Source organism: Mchenga conophoros, linkage group LG1, assembly GCF_057382185.1.
Source record: "Mchenga conophoros isolate Kocher_MC1m ecotype Shallow Benthic linkage group LG1, M_conophoros_male_GT1.1, whole genome shotgun sequence".
NCBI lineage: Eukaryota > Metazoa > Chordata > Actinopteri > Cichliformes > Cichlidae > Mchenga > Mchenga conophoros.
This window is the reverse complement of record NC_140526.1, coordinates 215854-238451: the sequence shown is the minus strand read 5'-3', so window position 1 is coordinate 238451 and position 22598 is coordinate 215854. Positions and strand designations below refer to the sequence as shown.

The 22598-nt window shown below is 40.6% G+C and overlaps 1 protein-coding gene across 1 annotated transcript; it reads right to left on the bottom strand.

Annotated features, from left to right (window-relative positions):
• Positions 1-594: 594 nt before the first annotated feature.
• Positions 595-22193, bottom strand: LOC146582637 (uncharacterized). The gene is made up of 3 exons (XM_085279531.1): positions 22045-22193; positions 1104-1649; positions 595-677 (listed from the first exon to the last, which is right to left on the bottom strand). Exons 1-3 carry the CDS (start codon positions 22191-22193, stop codon positions 629-631), a joined length of 744 nt encoding a protein of 247 aa, XP_085135657.1. The 3' UTR covers positions 595-628.
• Positions 22194-22598: the final 405 nt, after the last annotated feature.

Genomic DNA, 22598 nt, shown 5'->3' with positions numbered 1-22598 from the left:
AACCTTATGAAATCGCATTATAGTACTTATTTAAGTAGGTAGGTACGTAGGGTAAAGTGAAACAACCATTCAGACTGAAAGGAGAAAAAACTTTCAACACGTCCAACTACCTTCTACTCATGCATTTTAGACTTGGTATAAATACTGATCACCGAGGTAGCCTTAGAGACTTCCCAGCAGTGGAACTGCAGTAAAAATGTAAAGTTTGTCCTAAGAGGTTGTCATGGTCCTGGGTTGGTGACCCAGTGCTTTGTGTTTTCAATTATTAATAGTCTTTGCTTTCATTATTATTTAGAATTTCTAGTCTCTTTTTTCTGTGCTCTTCTGGTGATCCATGTTCCCTCTGTCTCCGCCATCAGTCATGTCTCCTTGTTTCAGTGTAAAGTCCATGTCTCTGTGCCTGCCTTATGTTTCCTGGTTTACTTTGATAGTCCCATGCTCTTTGTTAACGTTTTCAGTTTTGCTTCCCCTTGGTCTCATCATGTTTGATTATGCCCAGCTGTGCTCTCCTCCTATGTCTCGTTCCCTCATTATCCCTCTGTGTATTTAAGCCCTGTGTCTTCCTGTTTGTTGCTGGTTTGTCTTCAAATTCAAATTCAAATTCAAATTTTATTTGTCACGTACACAGTCATACACAGTACGATATGTAGTGAAATGCTTGGACAACTGCTCGTGACCTAAAGAGAACAAAAAAGGAAAAGGCTATGAATAAGATAGGAAATAAATATGAAAAATTAAAAAGGGTAAATTTAACTAGGAAGGAATAAAATATAAATTAAGGTTAAAAATGAAATAACTGTACAACACAAATTAGAATGAAGGGTAAATTTAACTGGGAAGAATAAGATAAAGATAAATATATAAATTAAAGTTGAAAATAAAATAACTGTACAACAAAATACACAATATAGAACCATATAAGAATGTATGAAGAAATCTAAATCTAAATAAATATATACACAATAACAGCAGCTGTACAAGTATTAACCGGAAATGAAGAATATAGTGACCAGTGTTGTGCAAAACCAAAGTCCAGAAAGTCCAGTGTGTGTGTAAGAACCATATGTGTGGGTCAGTACTGTGTGGTGGTGTGATTGAGAGACCGTATCGCCTGCGGGAAGAAGCTCCTCCTCAGTCTCTCTGTGTTGGTCTTCAGGGAGCGGAATCGCTTTCCTGACCTCAACAGAGAGAACAGTCTGTTGTTGGGATGGCTGAGGTCCTTCACGATCTTCCTGGCCTTGGTCCAGCACCGCCTGCTGTAGATTGAGTGCAGGTCAGGGAGCTCGGAGCGGATGGTGCGCTCAGCTGACCGCACAACCCTCTGTAGAGCTCGTCTGTCCTGCATGGTGCTGTTCCCGAACCAGGTTAAGATGTTTCCCGCCAGGATGCTCTCTATGGTGCACGAGTAAAAGTTCCTGAGCACCTTGGAGGGCAGTTGGAAGTCTCTCAAGCGTCTGAGGTGGTAGAGACGCTGTCGGGCCTTTTTCACCACGGTGTTGATGTGACAGGACCATGACAGGTCCTGCGTGATGTGAACTCCGAGGTATTTGAAGCTGTCCACTCTCTCCACTGGGCACTCGTTGATGACGGGGGTCTGGTAGTTCCTCTCCTGCTTAGTGCTGAAGTCCACTATCAGCTCCTTTGTCTTACTGACGTTTAGAAGGAGGTTGTTCCTCTGGCACCAGTTCTCCAGATTCCGAATCTCCTTCAGGTAGGCCGTCTCGTTGTTATCAGAGATCAGGCCCATCCATGTCATTTATCCATGTTCCTTGTCTCAGGACTTCATGTCCCTTGTTACACATCTATTCAATTCAATCCAATTCAATTTTATTAGGGTTAGGGTTATCAAATCACAACAACAGTCGCCTAAAGGTGATTAATATTGTAAGATAGAATTCCATTTATATCCACCAATTTTGCAACAAAAACTACTAATTATACAGCATGGTAATTACCAAACATATCCATGTAAAATAAATAAATGGTAGAAAAAGTACTTTGTTTTATTTTAATTTGTGTGATTTTCAATTCAGTTCACTTTTATTTATACAGTGCCAAATCACGACAGTCACCTCAAGGCGCTTTATATTGTAAGGTAGACCCTACAATAATACATACAGAGAAAACGCAAAGTCAAATGACCCCCTTTGAGAAAGCACTTTGGCCACAGTTGGAAGGAAAAACTCCCTTTTAACAGGAAGAAACCTCCGGCTCAGGCAGGAGCAGCCATCTGCTGCAACCGGTCTGTGTGAGAGAAGGAAGACAGGATAGAAGACATGCTGTGGAAGAGAGACAGAGATTAATAACACATACTTCAATGCAGCAAGGTCTATTAACACATAGTGAGTGAAAAAGGTGACTGAAAAGGAAAAACTCAATGCATCATGGAAGTCCCCCAGCAGCCTACATCTATTGCAGCATAACTAAGGGAGGATTCAGGGTCACCTGATTCAGCCCTAACTATATGCTTTAGCAAAAAGGAACATCTCCTCTCAGGTTTCTGGTTCCTTTGTTTGCCACGTTCTACTTTTGTTTGTACGCCCCCCCCAACCCAAACACAGATACTGTAAATAAAGCTCACTTGCGGTAATGGCAGTGCCTGCACTTGGGTCCTTCTCTCACCACTCCACACGCCGCAGACATGACAGGAGATAGCTTTAAAAGGGGGGGGGGGGGGGGGTTTCAGCATTTTCTGTGGAGAGGTGGATTCTTTTAACCTGATATCTGTGTATAAGAAATTAACCAGTAATTGCCAAGATGATGTGATTTACATATAAAAAGAAAAACTTCCACTGTAGATCTTCACTGAAAAATTGGTATTATCAAAGACAGAATGAGACAATGCTCAAAGAATCCTTAGCTGAAAACTATGGGATAATTCCCCAGCAGCAAAGATGGCTGCAGACTTATAATTCCCAGTGGAGGAAGCAGTTAAAAATCTTATTTATGGAAACAAGTCAGCCAATTTTTTTAAGCATTCTGTTAAGAATATATATGACATTGGGGGTCAGAATAACTGAGGACCTACTGTAGGTGTAAGACACAAACTTTTTTCCAACAATTATAATGACACAAAAATTCTTTGTAATTTAGTTACCTCGACCTAAGGAAACGAAGTCGATCAACTGTGCACTTAAAATATGTTTTGACCACTGGGGGGGTGCCTGAAAAAATAAGAGTCAATATTTCTCACCCTTGATTCTATCTTTTAAATTGATTAATATGTTAATTGTTCATTGATAATGGCATTCCCCTCTAACATCCATTATGGACTGTGGTAGGAAGCCAGAGAAACTGGAGAGCCCACATAATCACAGGGAAGAAAATATGGACTCCTTACACCCAGATTGGAGATTCAAACCCAGAACCTGCTATGTAAGTGAAATTGAAATTTGGGTGGTTCAACTGCTTATTTATCGTATTTTCCATTCTGTCACGGTTTGGCATGGCAAACCGTGGGGGGTGTAGGGAAGGAGGACCCAGGCACGATGCTCTGTGTGCGAACAGTGCGTTTATTTACAGTGTGTGGTACAAAACAACAATAAATCCCCGTGTTTTCCCCAGACTCCTGTGTCGTGTCCTCCTAGTGCTCTCTGCTCCCGTGTCTGCACTCCCAGTGCTCGCTGCTCTTCAGGCCTTCTACGCTCCTCCTGCGGGAAACAATAGCGGCAGCTGTCAGGACACTAAACAATGGCAGGCATGCACTTAACGAAAAAACCTAAACTGGGTGACTAACATGGAGTCTCAAGCAATAATCCCGCGCCGGTGGGAGCTCCAAGACTCTCTTAAGTAGCTCCCCCACGAGGCCTGATCAGCAGCAGGTGTGTGGCTTCGGGTGTGGCCAGTCCCCTAGCAGGGCCACACCCACCAGGCCTGACGGCGCCTATAAACAAGTGCTCAGACACACACAGCCACCCACACACACATATGTACAAGCATAGAGAAGAAGGGGGAGCAACACCAAAAATACATAATAATATAACAGATCCATGACTGCCCAGGGGTCCTGGGTCGCCCAGTCCCAGGACCCTGACACATTCTTAAGGATCAGAAGAGGAAAAAAAATATAGGAATTGGCTTTTATATTGTTTTTTCAGAACCTGTTGTGTAAGGTTACCATCATACCCACTGTGATACTCTAAACATTATTTCACAGACTTTAGTCACATTTTTAAGTTCACAGCTTAAAACATATTAGCAAAAAATAATTCACATAAATCAGCCTAAACAGTGTTTCTTCAGTTCTGCTCCCATTGCACCTAAATTATTTAACTCCAGTGTTTACACCTGATGCCTCAACTATTTTAAGGCAAATAAAAATCAGACCATTTCAGTGACTCTTACCTCTTAGAGCAAAGTGCTCCATTGGGATGACATAGCAATAATTCTTCTTCACCTTTCTAGCTAAAGGCTTCATTTCCATCCTCCTTGAACTTAAATTTGATCCACAAATATCAAGAAGAGGCTGGAATATTTTACGAAGCCAAAATCATTGACCTAGCCTTGGTAAAAAGGAGGAGACCATTTTTCATTTAGGGGAAACATAAGATATTTAAGATAATTCAGGTCGTGAGTTAACATATTTACAAATACATATGTTGTAAATATAACTAAAGCTCTTGGGGTTTTCCACTGTTTCATTAAAATAAAAAATAAAAAAACATGTTTTGTACTCAGACAAGATTAGAACAGTTTATCAGATCCCACAGATCATTGTTTCTTTCCAAGTAAGGCCCTCTTAAATCTTCAGCTTTTGAATTTGTGACATATAATCATACAGCCTTATTAGACCATTCATTCAAAGATTTTCATCTAGCTAACATCATAAAAGCCTCAGCCTCTGACCTGCACACCTATGGGTCCACCCCTAGCTTTCATTGTGCCTTGAAAAATCAAATATATATTTCACATTTCTGTATGATGACCAGTGGGGAAAAAAAAACAGCTACACATTCCTTCTCAAGCCTTTATTGCTTATACTAAATCACAGATTTACAGACAAACGGGTCTGATGGGGACTCGTCTTTGATGGGGTTGTAGAAATAGCTCAGTCATTACAAACAGGCTGCACACAGAACTATTTAGTTAGCATTGAAGTACTGGTGCGGGGTGAGTGCAGAGGTGCATAGGTTTTGTATTTTCTTTTTTTCTGAAGCATAATGGAGTATTTACTACTCTGTTTGCTAGTCTTAAAGAGGTCATAAACAACACTAATAGGGTCAGCCCTGCATGTCTGGGGTCAGTGCCAACATCAGTGAGAGCGGGAGGTAACAGCTGTGATAAAATCTTTTCCAGTTCAAAGCTTCTGCACTTATCGTCGCCCATTTCAGCCATATACATGCCATACATCACATAATCTAAATTGGGAAATATTAACTGTATGTCACCTGGTGTATATGAAATACTGACATTTACAAGGACATTTAAGAGAACAGTCCTCTGCAGGAATGTTGCACTGTAGAAGCATTTTGGTGAAGGTTCAGGTGCACACAGACCATACAAATGGCAGGCCTGTAGAAATGTAAAAGTAAATTCTTTCAGTATTTCCTTTCAGATGTTAGATATATTGGTCAAACATTCTAAATCTTAGCAACATAAATAAGATGTTGCACCTTCTTTATTCGAACATTATCAATCATGTAGTATTTACACTGGTGTATATTCATAAGTGTGTATGTGTGTCCCTGTCCTGTGTGTGTGTGGTGTGTCTAGACATGAATCTAAGTGGCCAGCGTGTACGTCAGTATGCCTGACTCATTAGGACACATTAAGAGTGTTTTCACTGAGGCTGACGCCAATGTCTCTGTCTCATCCCAAACGAGAAAAGACGTGATGACAGCACACACACCAGAGATGATAGCTCCTCTGAAAGATGGAAAAAATAGTCCAAGCTGAAGAAATATGATTGTGTTTGTTCAGTTTTTCATCTCAAGATAACAGAATTGCGCAGTGAAAACTTTAAACCCCTCACTCGCTGCCCAAGGCCATGTTAATTGCGTTAATTTGTTCTGACAATTTCACCACAGGAAAAGAGAAGAAGAGGGAGTGGGGATGTGCCTTGGTTTGTGTGTTTGTGGCAGAACTGTTCTTGTCATTTTTCAGCAATGATTAAATTAGCAACAAGAGTTCTGTCTGGCTATAATCAATCATTACCCTCACTGCTGTGTCACCCAGTATCACCAAAACCATATTTCCCCCACTTGAGGACAAACTGCTTCTTGATTGTGTAGCACACTTGTCTATAAATATATCAGATGGGTCGCTCCCTGCAGGATTGAATTTGAGTTTTTCTTTTCTTTCTTTCTCTCTGTGTGTGTGTGTGTGTGTTTTCTGGCAAGAGTGTGTCTTTTGGGTTCTTTGAAGAGTAAAGATCTATTTGAGCTTCCAAGAGGCAGTGTGCTTTTTGTAGTCCAGTAGAACATTGTGTATCATGAAAATGATGACAGTTAACAGCAAAATATTTTAAATATGCTTTTGAACTCAACACAATTCATACATTTACTCTCTCTTTTGATTTTTTTGAAATTTGAAAAATCAAACCCTCTACAATAGGTGTTCCAGAGATGATATATCTAATGCAGAAAGGACAGAGATTCGTCTTTGATTATTTTTTTACCACATTTGCATGTACTTTACTAATATTTCCTCAATCAAAACCTACGTATTTCATGCCAAACATCATGCCAATTACCTTACTATAGTTTCCAAAATATAACAAAGAAACTGTTAACAAATGTATGTACTTACAAAAGAAGACATGTTTTCCATTGCGAGGTAATATAATGTATACTGAGTTTGTTATATCAATCATATGTATTCCGCCTCTGTAATATTCTTGATATTTATAATCACCTTTAATTAAGCGATTTGTATATATTAGTGCTATTTCTTAAATTTCTAAATCTGTAACATATTGTATTATTGAAATTGTGTAGTCTGTTTATCTTACTGTCTCGGAGCAACATAATTTCCTTAGGGATTAATAAAGTCATCTGGTTGCGATATAGAAAAATCAATGATGATGGACTTGAAAAATGACAAAAATCTGTCAATTTTAACAGTGTCTCAATCTGACACTTTTCGTAGCAAATTAAGCAATTTTTGAAAGGAATTTGTTGTTCTATGAGTAAAGATGTATTTCCAATAAATAATATAAGCTAAGCCCCTTCCTCAGATAGTGTATACCATTCCCACAGGTTTTATGACTCAAGGTAATCTATAATTTTACCGTGTTTGGTTGGCCGTTGTTTTGACTTCAGGTGTCAGAAGACATTTAGCACAGCCGTCACATTCTTGTCGGCTGCATGGTGCTCTTTCCTCCTGAACCTGCACATAATGTCACAGCCCACATAAACTTGATTGTTGTGTTCAGGGTCATTGCTGGTGGTGGTAGTCAGACAGGGGCCATTCCTCGCTGCAGTGCCATGGTGGTTTGGTGATTTGTAAGCCGATTTGTTCCTTTATTTCCCCTGGCCATACACATGCAGGGCCCATACACTCACAAATACACACACACACACACACACACACACACACACACACAAACAAACAAACGCACACACCAAATAAGCCAAACACGCAAAGGCCCTCCCAAAGGACAATCTGTTCTGAATCGCATTACAGCCATTTCCCATTCTGTAGGTGGAGACTGGCCCCAGTAGAAATCAAATATTTATCATGTTGTATTAACCCCCACTGCTGCCCTGCACATGCACACGCACACAGTTCTCGCACTGCCTCCACACACTGAATTCATTATCCTATTAGGCTACAGCTCAGCTTCTGTGGCTGGTGTGTACGTTGAGTACAGTGTGTGCTGTGAATGCATGCAAATGTGCGCGCACACACACACACACACACACACACACAAAACGATAGGTTATGTCATTTAGCTTCTTATGTGGTATGTGTTGTAAAAACATTGCATCAAGTTCTTCTGTTCTAGCTCTGATCCTTTTGTCTTCTGGTCTAACAGGAACAGAGAACATTACCTGAAAATGTCAACTGTCATGTGATAAGAGAACACATACAATAACACTGTAGATTTTGTCCTCAGGGTGTAACCTTTTGTTCCCCTCCCAATGTTTTCAGTAAACGCCTACTGGTGTAAATAAGCATCTAGGGTTTATTCACTTCAAGCTGAATTTTGTGTGTAGATTGAACTGATTCAGACAAAGGATATGAGCGTACACAATGTTTTATCACATTTATGGTGAATAATTACTATATCCTATTATAAACATATAACAATAACTTTGGGTGATCTGAGTTCACTAAAGACGTAGTAGATATCAGTTTTCTCAGGTACAGTAAAGAGTTTGTCTGAATTTGTAGAACGTAAACATTTCTCTTCTTCTGGGGCTCTGACTGAAGAGAAAACAATAAAGTCAGCTATCTTTTTATTGTGACTCTTCTCTCTCTCCATTTTCTCTTTTCTTCCCTCCTCTCTGCACAAACCGCATCATCGATGGATGGAGGACCGGGCTGTACACAGCTGTGATCAATAAGCTGGTTGTTATGGTGATCAAACTGCATCCTTTTTTGTCCCCCATGGCAGGTCAAGACTAATGTCCCCTGTCACAGTCTGTGATGATAAAGTGTCTTATTACCCAACAACCAGGAATTTTAAGATTACTATGAATATGTTAAGGAATCAGTCTGACTCTACAGTCTTTGACCCAATTCACTGAATGTTTGCCTGTCTTTGTACTTCACACACTACGTGTGTGTGGTTTTGTGTTGTCATGCATACATATTCACATATGGATCTGTGTACATGCCTCAGTTTCGACAGGCACTGTATAATTGTGTTATTTCCAGCAGAATGAGAAAATTGAACCTGTGTATTTTTGTGCCACTGAATTTTCATTTAATTCAGTGGGTCTTTGTGTGGTCATCAAGTCTGGAAACTTTTCCTCCACTCTGCCCTAAACTTCTCAAGCTGGAGGGTAAAAAAGCAATTAAAAGCAGTGAAAAGCAACAGCAGTAACTCTCACCAACATTCATCTCAGTCCTGCTGCTACAAAAGGCTACTGTTCAGGCAGTTCAGCTGTTTACTATCAGGTGATGAGCACAGATTTATCAATGCAAATATTTTGACACCTTGACTTTTGAGATAACTCCTTCTTTATGAGGTAATATTTCCCCCTGTTAGGTTTTTACATTAGGTGAATATTGCACTTAAAACACAACCATTTAATTATTTGCACCACCCTAATAAATATTACTTTATAGGGTCCATAAATCAAGAAAACAAAAACACAGTTCACATTTTTAATTTGATATTCTCTCATAAAGCTCCATCTATTTAAAAAAAAAAAAAAAAAAGGATTTTACGCCAAATGTAGAATAGCTTAAGTAAAAGTAATAAAGGTGCTAAGTATGGTGTATAAATATCACTTACTGCATGTTGTTAAATTGATGCATTAGGTAATAATGTGATATAAATAATTGTTTATTAGCAGACCATCTAAATCCAACTAAGGCTTAATGATATGTAGTCGTTTTTCAAAGGGAGTTTCATTGAGTGCACAAGTTTCCATCATCAGAGCCATTAATTAAAAGCAAAACTAAAGTTTTTATTATCATTCATCTAATGTTAAATCTAAATATTATAAGGAAGAAAAATAGTAAGAGTCTTCTGTTATGATTTAATTTTATTGTGGAGCTGCTGGATCTTTTTTTTCAGGCGTTTAATTTTATCCCCTGAATTATACATTACATTATCAGCATGTGATCTTCATTTAGCAACTTTCCACAGGTTGCTATTTAAAGCATTTATTTAAAAATGAATAATAAAAAAATAAAAATGAACTCTTAAGCTCTGAGCGCGTTAGTAATGAACATGGAAACATGGAATATGCCAGCCATGATGTTTGTAAATGTGAAGTACTAGTCCACCTAATGGCAGCTTTGCTCTATTCACTCTTTTATTAAATCTATTCATTTTATTCATCCAGTCTCTTAATCAATAACTAATTAATTTCTCTGGCTGAGTGAATACACACCCTATAATCTCTCTAATGTTTACTTACTCCTGCCACAGACTTTTTGTTTTATTTGAAAACTTAAGATTTAAGTCAGAAATGATTCTCATCCCATGTATGTCTTTCTGTTTCACTGATTCTCTTTTTCTTTTCTTTTTTTTTTGCCCAACGGATTTACTTTACCAAATGGACCATTCCGGCCTTGCCGTATTGGTCTATTTGACTCACCTTTGCTTTTATTGTTTATTTTATTTTCAATTCACTTGCTACACAGATATGACTGGGGGAAAGAAAAGGGAGAGAGAAAGAGGGAAAGAAAAACAGCGGGGAAGAGGGACGGTGATAAAGGGCAAAAAACAAAAACCAACAAAACAGACAGACAAAAAATGCATATATCAATCACCTGGATCACCTGTTGAGAAAGAAAAAAGAGAAAACAAGCAAAAAATGAGAGCAATATAATAAACAACATCATCACGATGATCTATGTGAATATAACAGTAAATACTAAATATTGAATATTAGTTTGCAGCACGTAAGATCGACAGCGCACAGTGTGCTTTGAGGTAGGAGCCAAAAGGGGTGTAGTTTGTGTGTGTGAGCACCCGTGTGTACACCTGTGAGCATGAGTGCGGTTGTATTTAAAAGGTACCTTCATGTAATGATCTGCTAGAGGGTGTGGGGAGCCACTGCCCTGTCCTCCAGGACATGAAGCAGGTATGGAGGAGATCCAGGCTCCAGACATCCAGAGGCCCCAACAGCAAAGGAGACCAAGGAAGACCAACGGAGGGGCAGCCGTGCCACTATCCCGGAAAGAGCCGAGGAGAGCCCCAGATGAGGGGTCACTCAGCAGCCATGGAGCAGAAGCCGGGGGGGGGCTGTGCCAGAGTGACCGTTTCACTGATTCTCCATGTGAAATATTACAATTGTTTTGTTCAAGAGTTATGGGTTAAATAGAAAGTTAATGTCAGTAAAACATCCTGTTAAATTGTCATATAAAAAACATTTACAGTTGAAGGTCATTATAGACATCACAGTGCTAATACAGTGTCTTAAATTGATAAACTGAAGCGATGAGTACTTTTCGTAATGTTTCTATAAATCCATTTGTTTATGTAGAAAAAACATTTTAACAAAGGTCAGATAAAAGTTTAAACAAGATACAACACACCAAAAAAAAAAAAGATTTATGTTTTAACTGCTTGTATTATATATTGGTTTTATATTGGTGAAACCCCAACTCAATGTATTATTCCTCCTATCAATTATTTCTAAAATGTCTGTTGCTGAAAACCCAAAACCATAAAAGGAATAGTCAGAGACAGACATTTATTGTTATGTTTAAAGAAGATGAACTAAAACATCATTAATTTCATGTTCTGAAATAAAAACACGATATGAAAGCTCCTTAAGCACAACTTTTGTGGAGCTCCAGCACAGAACCACAAGAAATGTTGGTTTATGTTTTTTGTTAATTTAATCGTTGTTTGATCACCAGATTCTAAGCAGAGAATTTCCAGCACCCAGAAACATTTAATTCATATAACAGCTTGGCCATTGATAGCCAAAACACAAAACCACTTCTCTACTTTAGTTTTGGTGCCCACCAATTTCTGCTCAATAAAATGACTCATGCATTTCATGTGTCCCAAATAGATTGTGATGATGCATTATACCTGAACTTCACGTGTAACTGTTATGATGCTATATTTCTGTTGTTATATATGTTGGTGTGTTATTTTTTTTTCTCTTAGCTGTGAAGCATGGGTTTACTGGGAAAGAGAAATCACACCTGAGAGGAAGGGAAATCGGATCAGCAAGCACAATAAAGCAACAACTCTGAAGAAAACAACCTGGAACAAGTCGTGTGTGTGTGTGTGTGGTGTGTGTGTGTGTGTGTGATTAGAGGAATATAAATTCTTAAGGGAAGAAAGACTACGGTACATATAACTACAGGCTGTTGTTTTGTTTGCTCAGTCTTGTGGTAAAATGGAGGACATACATTGTTTCTTATTGCCTTTAAAAAAACAAAACAAAAAAGAGTGAAAAAAGGTGCTCAATGCAATTCCAGTTGCCCTTGGGTGTGCGGTGGCATTGGTCACTCAGGGAGTATGCTGAGGGGTCACATGGTTCAGATGAATCACATCAATTTGCTAGAAAAACAATATATCCCCCAACACCTCCATTGCACCCCTTATATATATTCTACCTACTTTTTGCCTTTTGTTTTCATCCTCTTGAAGCCCATAGTCATCTTTTTTTCTAAACAATGACCATTTTCTACGCGTCTTAGGTTTATATTCCATCTCTACATTAAAAAATACAAAATTGCTAGTAATGAAATCTATGAATTTGTTACCAGTCTTTAATCCCAGATCATATTTTACTTCTCTAAATATTTATATAGTTAGTTATATTTTACTCTTCTTTATAAGAGTGTTTGCTGTGTGATATTACAGAAAATAAGCAAATATATTAACATTACAAGCAATAATAATAAAAATATGCAAATCCAATATGGTTCAGTGTGAGTTTTGGTCTGAACGTTCAGTCTGAACATTCCTCACTTTTTAAAGATATCTACTGCCTTCCTGTGGTAAAGGATCCACATCACAACTCAAAGCAATTGTATCTTGAATTACTCCATTCCAATTGAGCCAGAGTGAGATTATTTTTATTGAGTGAGCTTATTTTATCATTGTTCTGTGAGACTACTTCAGTTATTTATTAAACCTCCAATTCATGTCACATATCACATTAATCTGCAATATCTGTATCTTAGTGGTGAGAGAGAGAGAGAATAAAAATACAGAACATGCATTTATATTTTTATTGCTTTTCTATAATTTTACCAATCTAGTAATGCACCAGAGAGCCAGAGATTAACACCAAGTATGATTGAGTGCAGTGAGGTCTATTAACACATAGTGAGTGAATAAGAAACACTCAGTGCATCATGGAAATCCTTCAGCAGCCTACGTCTATTGCAGCATAACTATGGGAGGATTCAGGGTCACCTGATCCAGCCCTAATTATATGCTTTAGCAAAAAGGAAAGTTTGAATATTAAAAGTAGAGATAGTGTCTGTCTCCTGAATCCAAACTGGAAGCTGGTTCCACAGAAGAGGGGCCTGAAAACTGAAGGCTCTGCCTCCCATTCGACTTTTAAATACTCTAGGAACAACAAGTAAGCCTGCAGTGTGTGTGTGGGTGTTTGTGTGTGTTTGTCTGTCTCCGTAATTTGAATTACAATACCTCCACCTAGTGTAAAAATATTTGAACTACATCGTCAGCCACACAAACAGAAGAGGGCAAAATGTGCTTAATATTTTGGCTATTACTGAGCTTTCACTTGTTAAAGCAGAACACCTTTTGGCCTATGAGACTTTGTAGTCATATTCTAAGCCTGCACAGATGACGGGAGAAGAGAGAGAAATATGTTTCTCAATAAATATGTAAAATGAAATAAAAAGAAAAATGTAAAAAGTAATTGATTGTGAATTATGTCTGTGAAGGTTCTCAGTCATCCAGGTCATCGCAGTCTAAGGAGCTTGGAAAGAAAAGCGTCTGGACTTCTTTAAGTTGCTTGAAGACGTTTCACCTCTCATGATTCAAGATTCAAGAGCTTTATTGTCAATACAGTAGTATACACAATATACAGTGTAACAAAATGTTGTTTCAGCCTAAGGCCCCCATTGTGCATTTATAAATATATAAAGGATATATCTCCAAGAGATATAAAACTAGGAATTACAAATAAATTACATGTTAAGTTTCAGTAAAAATTAAGGGATAAAAAGGTATTAATTACTAACTATACAATTCTATACAATACTATAATTGTAACTATATAATATTAACTGTACAATAAACAAAGATAAACAAAGACAGGACAGAGACAATACAAAGTAGAATGTGCAATAGGTACTGAATACCAGTTTCAAGTTATTGTCAGGATATTATTGGCGAGACATGACAAAGACATGTGCAAAATGCAAAATGTGCAAATATAATATAATTTAGGTGTGTGTTCAGAACTTTGTGACTGAGTGTGCAAATAGGCATATTGTTCCCAGGTCCAGGTTGTAGTGGATTTGTGGTAGTTTTTGTTGTTCTTCAGTCTTTTGTTGATTATTGTAAGGTGTGTGTAGAGGCGTATGTTTGTATCAGCCCTTTAGGGTTAGGTATTAGGAATTTGAGTTTTTGTTATTTCACAGTTGTGGTTCAGGTGCACTGGCATGCAGAAGTCCTTAATTCTCCACCCATTTATACTCCTGTATCCCCTGTACCTTGAGACTTTATTCTCCACTAGTCCTCTTAGCGGGTCTTTTAATTAGCTTTTTATTGCGTTATGTCCATCCATCCATCCTCATCCGCTTTGTCCGGGGCCGGGTCGTGGGGGCAGCAGCCTAAGCAAAGAGGCCCAGACCTCCCTCTCCCCAGCCACCTCCTCCAGCTTATCCGGGGGAATACCAAGGCGTTCCCAGGCCAGCCGAGAGATATAATCTCTCCAGCGTGTCCTGGGTCTGCCCCGGGGCCTCCTCCCGGTGGGACATGCCTGGAACACCTCACCTAGGAGGCCCCTGGAGCAGCCTCCTGGGTGCTGGGAGCAGCAGCTGCTCTACTCTGAGCCCCTCCCGGATGGCCGAACTTCTCACCCTATCTCTAAGGGAGAGGCCAGCCACCCTTCGGAGGAAGCTCATTTCTGCCGCTTGTATCCGCGATCTCGTTCTTTCGGTCACTACCCACAGCTCGTGGCCATAGGTGAGGGTAGGGACGTAGATCGACCGGTAAATTGAGAGCTTCGCTTTTACACTCAGCTCCCTCTTCACCACGACGGACCGGTGCAGTGTCCGCATTACTGCAGCTGCAGCCCCAATCCGTCTGTCGATCTCCGGCTCCCTTCTCCCATCACTCGCGAACAAGACCCCGAGATACTTGAACTCCTCCACTTGGGGCAGGAACTCATCCCCGACCCAGAGTGGGCACTCCACCCTTTTCCGGCTGAGAACCATGGCCTCAGATTTGGAGGTGCTGATTCTCATTCCCGCTGCTTCACACTCGGCTGCGAACCGTTCCAGTGCGAGCTGGAGGCCCTCACCCGATGAAGCCAACAGAACCACATCATCTGCAAAAATCAGAGATGAGATTCTGAGGCCATCAAAGCGAAAGCCCTCCGCCACTTGGCTGCGTCTAGAAATCCTGTCCATAAAAATTATGAACAGAACCGGAGACAAAGGGCAGCCCTGGCGGAGCCCATCACCCACCGGGAACGAGTCCGACTTATTGCCGGCAATGCGAACCAAGCTCTTGCAACGGTTGTATAGGGATCGAATGGCCCGTAGCAATGGGCCAGACACCCCATATTCCCGCAACACCTCCCACAGGACACCCCGAGGGACACGGTCGAATGCCTTCTCCAAGTCCACAAAACACATGTAGACTGGTTGGGCAAACTCCCATGCACCCTCAAGTATCCTGGAGAGGATAAAGAGCTGGTCCAGTGTTCCGCGACCAGGACGAAAACCGCATTGTTCCTCCTGTATCCGAGGTTCGACTAACGGACGAACTCTCCTTTCCAGCACCCTGGCATAGACTTTCCCAGGGAGGCTGAGGAGTGTGATCCCCCTGTAGTTGGAACACACCCTCCGGTCCCCCTTCTTAAAGATGGGGACCACCACCCCGGTCTGCCAGTCCACAGGTACTGCCCCTGATCTCCACGCAACATTGCAGAGGCGTGTCAACCAGGACAGCCCTACAACGTCCAGAGCCTTCAGGAACTCGGGGCGGACCTCATCAACACCAGGGGCTCTGCCACCAAGGAGTTGTTTAACTGCCTCAGTGACCTCGCCCCCGGAAATTGGCGGGTCATTCCCCTCATCCCCAGACTCTGCTTCCTCCTCGGAAGACGTGTCAGTGGGATTAAGGAGGTCCTCGAAGTATTCCTTCCACCGCCTGACAATTTTCTCAGTCGACGTCAGCAGCGCTCCGCCAGCACTATACACAGTGCAGGTAGAGCACCGCTTTCCCCTCCTGAGACGTCTGACGGTTTGCCAGAATCTCTTCGAGGCAGTCCGAAAGTCTTTTTCCATGGCCTCTCCGAACTCCTCCCACACCCGAGTTTTTGCTTCAGCCACTGCCCGAGCCGCATTCCGCTTGGCCTGTCGATACCTGTCGGCTGCCTCCGGAGTTCCACAGGCTAACCAAGCCCGATAGGACTCCTTCTTCAGCCTAGTGGCTCCCTTCACCTCTGGTGTCCACCATTTGGTTCGGGGATTACCACCACGGCAGGCACCAACCACCTTGCGGCCGCAGCTCAATGCAGCAGCTTCGGCAATGGAGACGCTGAACATGGTCCATTCGGACTCAATGTCCCCAGTCTCCCTCGGAATGCTGTTGAAGCTCTGCCGGAGGTGTGCGTTGAAGATCTCGCGGACTGGGGCCTCTGCTAGACGTTCCCAGCACACCCTCACTATGCGTTTAGGTGCACCAGGTCTGTCCAGCGTCTTCCCCCGCCACCTGATCCAACTCACCACCAGGTGGTGATCAGTTATGCGTTATGTTTTTAAGGAAATAGACATTCTTATAAATTTGTATTCCCTTCTAACTGAAGAGGAAGAAGGATCTATATTTCTCTAATTTAACCTTCACATGCTCCCCCCCTTCCTAAAATAGTTAGTGCTCCTATATACAGTGAAATTAATAAGCATGCCATTCACAGGGGAGAGACTGTGAATAAAACAGATCCCACAAAATATATACACTGATATAATATAATCTCTATTTAGAATGTATTCGTTAATGATCAAAAAGTTATTTACAATGGTTTCTTTGCAAGCTCCTTTGACTATTTACAATGGTCTCATCTTTGTTGTTGAAATCTATTTTCCCACAGACAAAAAAGAAAATCAGACTCCACTTGTATCTCTCACCCTTCAGACCAAGATCCCTCTAAATAAGGAATATTACAGTCAAGGTAAGTATACAAAGGTAGGTTTGTTTTTTTTTTTTAACTTTTATTGCCAAAAATAACAAGGCAATTCACATCGACAACATGACCTGAGACCAAATCTGCTGCATATAATGGTGGGGGTTATTCAAAAACTTAATTTAAAAGAAAAAAACATATATACACATATACATATACATACATACATACCAATACCTAAGCACAGATGTAACAATGTTAAGGCTTGAATGTCCTTTCAAGATATTTTATAATTAGTCTCCATTTTTTCTCAAAGGTTGGCACTTTTAGTTGTAGTTGAGCTGCTATCCGTTCCATCGTATAGACATGTCTAGTTTTCAAAAGCCACTGGGCAACTGTGGGTGTTTCTGGTTTGAGCCAGTGAATTGTCATCATTTTTCTTGCAGTCATGAGGAGGAGATGCAGGAGAAAGAGCTGCTCATAGGAGAAACCATCAGGAAAGATATCCAACAAAAAGATCAGGGGATCCATTGTGAGGTTGACTGACAATATGTTTTGTATAATGTTCTTGACATCCATCCAGTAGTTGTATGTAAACACAGTCCCAAAAAATATGCGTTTGGTCCCCCACAAACCCACACCCTCTCCAACACTTATCACTGACACTACTTTTGGATAGAAAGGTTTTCAGTGGAGTTCTAAAAAATCTTAATTTAACCTTCCAGTCAAATTCCTTCCACATTTGACTACCCACCCCTCTATGGCAGCCACAACAGACACTCTCCCATGTGACATCATCCAACATTATATTGAGTTCCAATTCCCATTGTTGTTTTATATGATATGCATTATCAGACATGTCAATCAGCAGTTTCTGGTAGATCAAAGACACTTGGTTTTTCAATGTACCTGACTTTTCAAGCAGTTTTATAAAATGGTTTTCCAACCCGATTGGTTCTCTTCTAATATTGTCCCAGTCTTTATGCTTTGTAATGTAGTCCCTTAACTGTAAGTATCTATAATGGTTCCCTGGGGATAAAGCATATTTAGCCCTTAGCTGGTCAAAACTTTTAAGAGTATTCTTTTCAAACAGCTGATTGACTGTAATCAATCCTGTCTCCGCCCACCTTTCAAAACTCCCGTCTGACAACGATGGAAGGAACTCAACATTTCCATTTATGGGAATCGCTCGAGACATAGTCAAATTCCCTTTTAACATTTTTAACACTTGGCTCCAAATCTTCACGGTATGCTTGACCCATGGGTTAGTTATTTTAATCTTTTTTCCGTGATTGGGGTTGAGAAATGGGCGACTCCGAAGGGAAATACCTGGTAATGAATACTCTTCCATAGATACCCACTGCATTTCTGAATCACGAATAATCCAGGCAGCCATTGATTTTAATTGAGCTGCCCAGTAGTACATTCTGAAGTTAGGCAACTTGAGGCCCCCTTTTTCCTTTCCAGACATTAAAATTTTGAGTCTGACCCTTGGTCGTTTATTCTGCCAGATAAATTTGGATGTAATGCGTTCTAATAATTTGAATGAAGACTGTGGGATCAAAATGGGTAGGTGCTGAAATAGGAATAATAGGCGTGGAAGAATATTCATCCTTATACATTCAATCCTCCCCATAAAAGTGAGTGGGAGTAGGTTCCATCTGTCCATGTCCCCCCTAATCTCCTTGAACAACCGATCATAATTGAGTGCAAGTAGCTGATTGGTTTTAGGAGTAATAATTACCCCCAAGTATCTGAAGCCCTGTTTGGAGTGTCTAAAAGATACAAGACGATCTAGCTGTGTGGGCCAGTTGCCAACAATCATTAACGCCTCAGATTTATTTGTATTTATTTTATAACCTGACACTGTACCATAATCTTTAAGGTTATTCAGAAGGGCCGGGATAGAGGTGACCGGATTCTCTAAAAATAGCAGAATATCATCTGCGAAAAGTGACAGCTTATGTTGTGTATTGGTTTCATCTCTAATTCCTTGTATGAGAGGGTTGGATCTGATCAGTTCAGCTAACGGTTCAATACTAAGAGCAAATAAGGACGGCGATAACACTTCACCCTGTCTAGTGCCACGGCCTAGGGAGAAAAAGTCAGAGCAGTGACCATTAACCCTTACCCGAGACCTGGGGTTTTTATATAGTGTTTGGACCCATGAGATAAAAGTCTCATTAAAGCCTATATGCCTGAGAGTCTGTTGCAGGAAATCCCAATCTACCCGGTCAAATTCCTTTTCCGCATCCAGGCTCAAGAACATTGAAGAGGTATCCCTTTCCTGTGCCATAATCTGAAGATTGAGGGCCCTTCTAACATTATCTGAACCTTGCCTATGGGAAATAAAACCTGTTTGGTCAGGTTTCACTAGTTTTCTTATATGTTTTTGAATTCTATTTGCAATAATGGCTGTAAGAATTTTTAAATCAACACAAAGCAGGCTTATGGGGCGATAAGACATGCATAAAGTCGGGTCCTTACTTTCTTTATGGATGACACTAATAATAGCTTCAGACCATGACTGGGGGGGATCACTTTTAAGCATAATTATAAACTTTGCATAACAATGGTGTTAGCTCTTTTTCAAAAAAATTGTAATACTCCCCAGGCAGGCCATCCACTCCGGGGGACCTGTTGTTTTTCAGTTTTCCAATACTGTTTTTTATTTTTTCAATGGTGATTGGATTTGTTATTAGTTCAGCTTCTTCCTGAGACAATTTACTAAGATTAATCGGGTTAAGAAATTGTTCAATCTTTTCAAATTTATTTGGGACATTTTCTTCTTTATACAATTCCTGATAATACAAGGAAAATGCTTTTGCAACTTCCTTAGGTTGGCACACAATTTTTCCGGAGTTTGGACATTTAATTTTATGAACAACCCTACTTGATTGCTTTTTACGCAGCTGAAATGCCAGCAGTCGGCTTGCCCGGTTGCCGTATTGGTAGTACTTTTGATTAACAAAGCGTAGTTGTCCCTCCGCCTTATATGTTAGTAAATCATCCAACTTTTGCCTCTGCTCTTTCAATGAGTTCAAAGTTCCAGTGTCTTTAGTTACCTGATAGACTTTCTCTAATTTCTTAATTTTGTTTTCTAGTTCTGTTTGTTCTGCGAGTCTCTCCTTTTTCAGTCTAGATGAAACTGCTATAATATTACCTCTCAAATAACTTTTGGCACTCTCCCACAAGATTGAAGGAGACACCTCATTATTATCATTGAATTGAATATATTCAGTCAGACTCTTTTGAAGTTCTTGTCGGGTTGTTTCATTATTCAAGACATATACATTGGCTCACCAATATTTAAAATGATTGTTTGGATTCAGTCTTAATGTCAGACAAACCGGGGCGTGATCAGAGATAGTGATTGCTTCTATGCTACACTGTCTAGTCCTATAAAGGTCCATCCTAGGCATTAAAAACATGTCTATCCTTGAATGGCTGCGATGTACATGTGAATAAAAAGTAAAATCTTTTTCTTGTGGGTGGAGCTGGCGCCACACATCCACTAGGCCCAATTCCTTAATCATTGTATTTAAACTACAAGATTTTTTGGATTTGGGGCCAATGTGTGTCGGGAGTCTGTCGACAGCTGCTTTCAAAGTACAATTGAAATCACCTCCCACCAAGATCATTCCTTCAGATTTGTCTGCTATTAATGATGCAATATTCTTGAAGAAATTTGGACAGTCCTCGTTTGGTGCATATAAATTTAGTAAAATAATTTTAGACCCCCCTACAGAGCCAATCACCATTACATAGCGCCCTTCCCTATCCGCAAATGTTTTTTCATGGTGGAAATATGTTGACCGGCTAACAAGAATTGCAACTCCTCTTTTTCTCCCATCCTGATAAGTAGAGCTATATTGTTGTTCAACCCACTCTCTCCTCAACTTCCTGTGTTCCTTTTCAGAGAGGTGAGTCTCCTGGAGCATTGCTATGAAGCACCCAAAGTTTTTCAGTTGGTTCAGTACCATTTTCCTTTTAATTGGACTATTCAAACCCTTTACGTTATACGAAACACAAATTAGATCTTTCATATCTTAAACTCATATCGTACACAGACAAAACTAAATTATTATACTCAATGAAATAGTGGTCCACAATTGGTCTCAGGCCAAGATAAACTAAAACATTTAGAACTAAACAAACAAAGAACATTAAGAACAGTAGCTTCCACGTACCCGACTGGATTAATAACAACCTGAGTAATCCAGTCCCCGATGTACCCTGGGCGGAGGGTGGTGACAAGTCCTCCGTGGGGGAAAAACACAATGTGTTATTTTGTCGCTGTTGCCCGCTCGCAGAGCGGCTCATTGCGGTTATATAAGTGGGGGGGGGGGGGGGGGTATCCACTTGTGTGCGCACTTTCCATCCATTGTATAAGCAAAATAAAAAAAATTTTCATCTCTTCCTAACGTTTAAGTCAAAGAAAAACTAAAATGAACTCGGCGGGAGTGACATCTCAGTCCTCCATAAAGAAAGTTTTTATTTCGGCAAGGGAGAGGGTCATACCTGCCCTAGTTCCCTCAGCGGACCATCGGGACTGGGATAGCTCAGTTTCCATGCGCTCCCTCTGGTCGACTCGCACTTGTATCCCCAGCTCTTGAAGCGTCGGCAGGGCTTCCGTCAAACTTGAGAACGTCTTCTCACCACCATCCTTGAACAATCTCAGTTTTGCTGGAAACACACACTTTGCTCTGATGTTTTTCAGCTTTAATTGCTTTACCGCATCTCGTACCAGTGCCCTCCTCTTTTGCAGTTTCGGGGAAAAATCATGGTCCAAATATATCTGCGTGCCCTTATATAAGACATGCTTCTGGTTCCAGGCTTGTCGTAAAATGGTCTCTTTCACAGAGAAGTCCCAGAATCTGACCACCAGTGAGCGCGGTGCTGCGTTGGGGTCCTTGGGCTTAGCAGCGAGGGCTCTGTGGCTCGCTCTATTCCAATGTTAAGATCAGCGGGAAGTTGAAGAGTTGATTTACACAGCTCTAGTACAAACAGCTTAACATCTCTCCCCTCACTCCCTTCTGGGACATGATAGATCCTCAGGTTGTTTCGCCTTAGTCTATTTTGCATGTCCTCGCATTGTGCTGTAAGATCCATTTCTCTATGTAACAAGTACCGGAGGGCTCGTTCATGGCGCCTGGTGGAGTCTTCGTTGTCGCCGATCCGCTCCTCCATCTCCGTTGTTCTATTTTCCAACTTTGTCATATCTTCTCTCAAACTCTTGAAAGACCCCTCCAGTCTCGTCAGAGCTTGCTGTGTTTCCATATGCCCGTCTTTGTTATCTTCTCTTATCTTCTCCGGTTCTGCTAATATCCTCGTATCCGCATCACGAGTGCTAGCAGTAGCATTAGCATCTGCATTCGAGGACAAAGTTAGTTGCTTCAAATGCTCGCTGTTATCTTTATTTTGATCCTGTTTGCTGGATCTCTTGCCTCTCAGGGATGATGCCATGCTGGTTGGAATGGAAATTGACGAGTTTTAAATTGTAGTTAGGAGTAATGTATTAACCTGGACGGAGCTCGTTCCTTATGCTGCTTTACCAGAACATGGCGTCACCAGAAGCCCACAAAGGTAGGTTTAATTAATTTTATTTTTTTATTTTTTTATTTTTTGTGGGAGAAAAAGACCAATTCAACAAGATCACTACGAGATTATTTACATAAGACGACC

What these genes read in the sequence shown, in the direction of transcription:
- LOC146582637 (XM_085279531.1), bottom strand. Translation starts at nt 22,193, where the DNA reads ATGGAAACACAGCAAGCTCTGACGAGACTGGAGGGGTCTTTCAAGAGT. An exon ending in CGCCATGAACGAGCCCTCCG is followed by an intron (nt 1,650 to 22,044) that starts GTACTTGTTACA and finishes TCTAAACGTCAG; the next exon opens with TAAGACAAAGGAGCTGATAG. An exon ending in TTCTTCCCGCAGGCGATACG is followed by an intron (nt 678 to 1,103) that starts GTCTCTCAATCA and finishes TGTTCTCTTTAG; the next exon opens with GTCACGAGCAGTTGTCCAAG.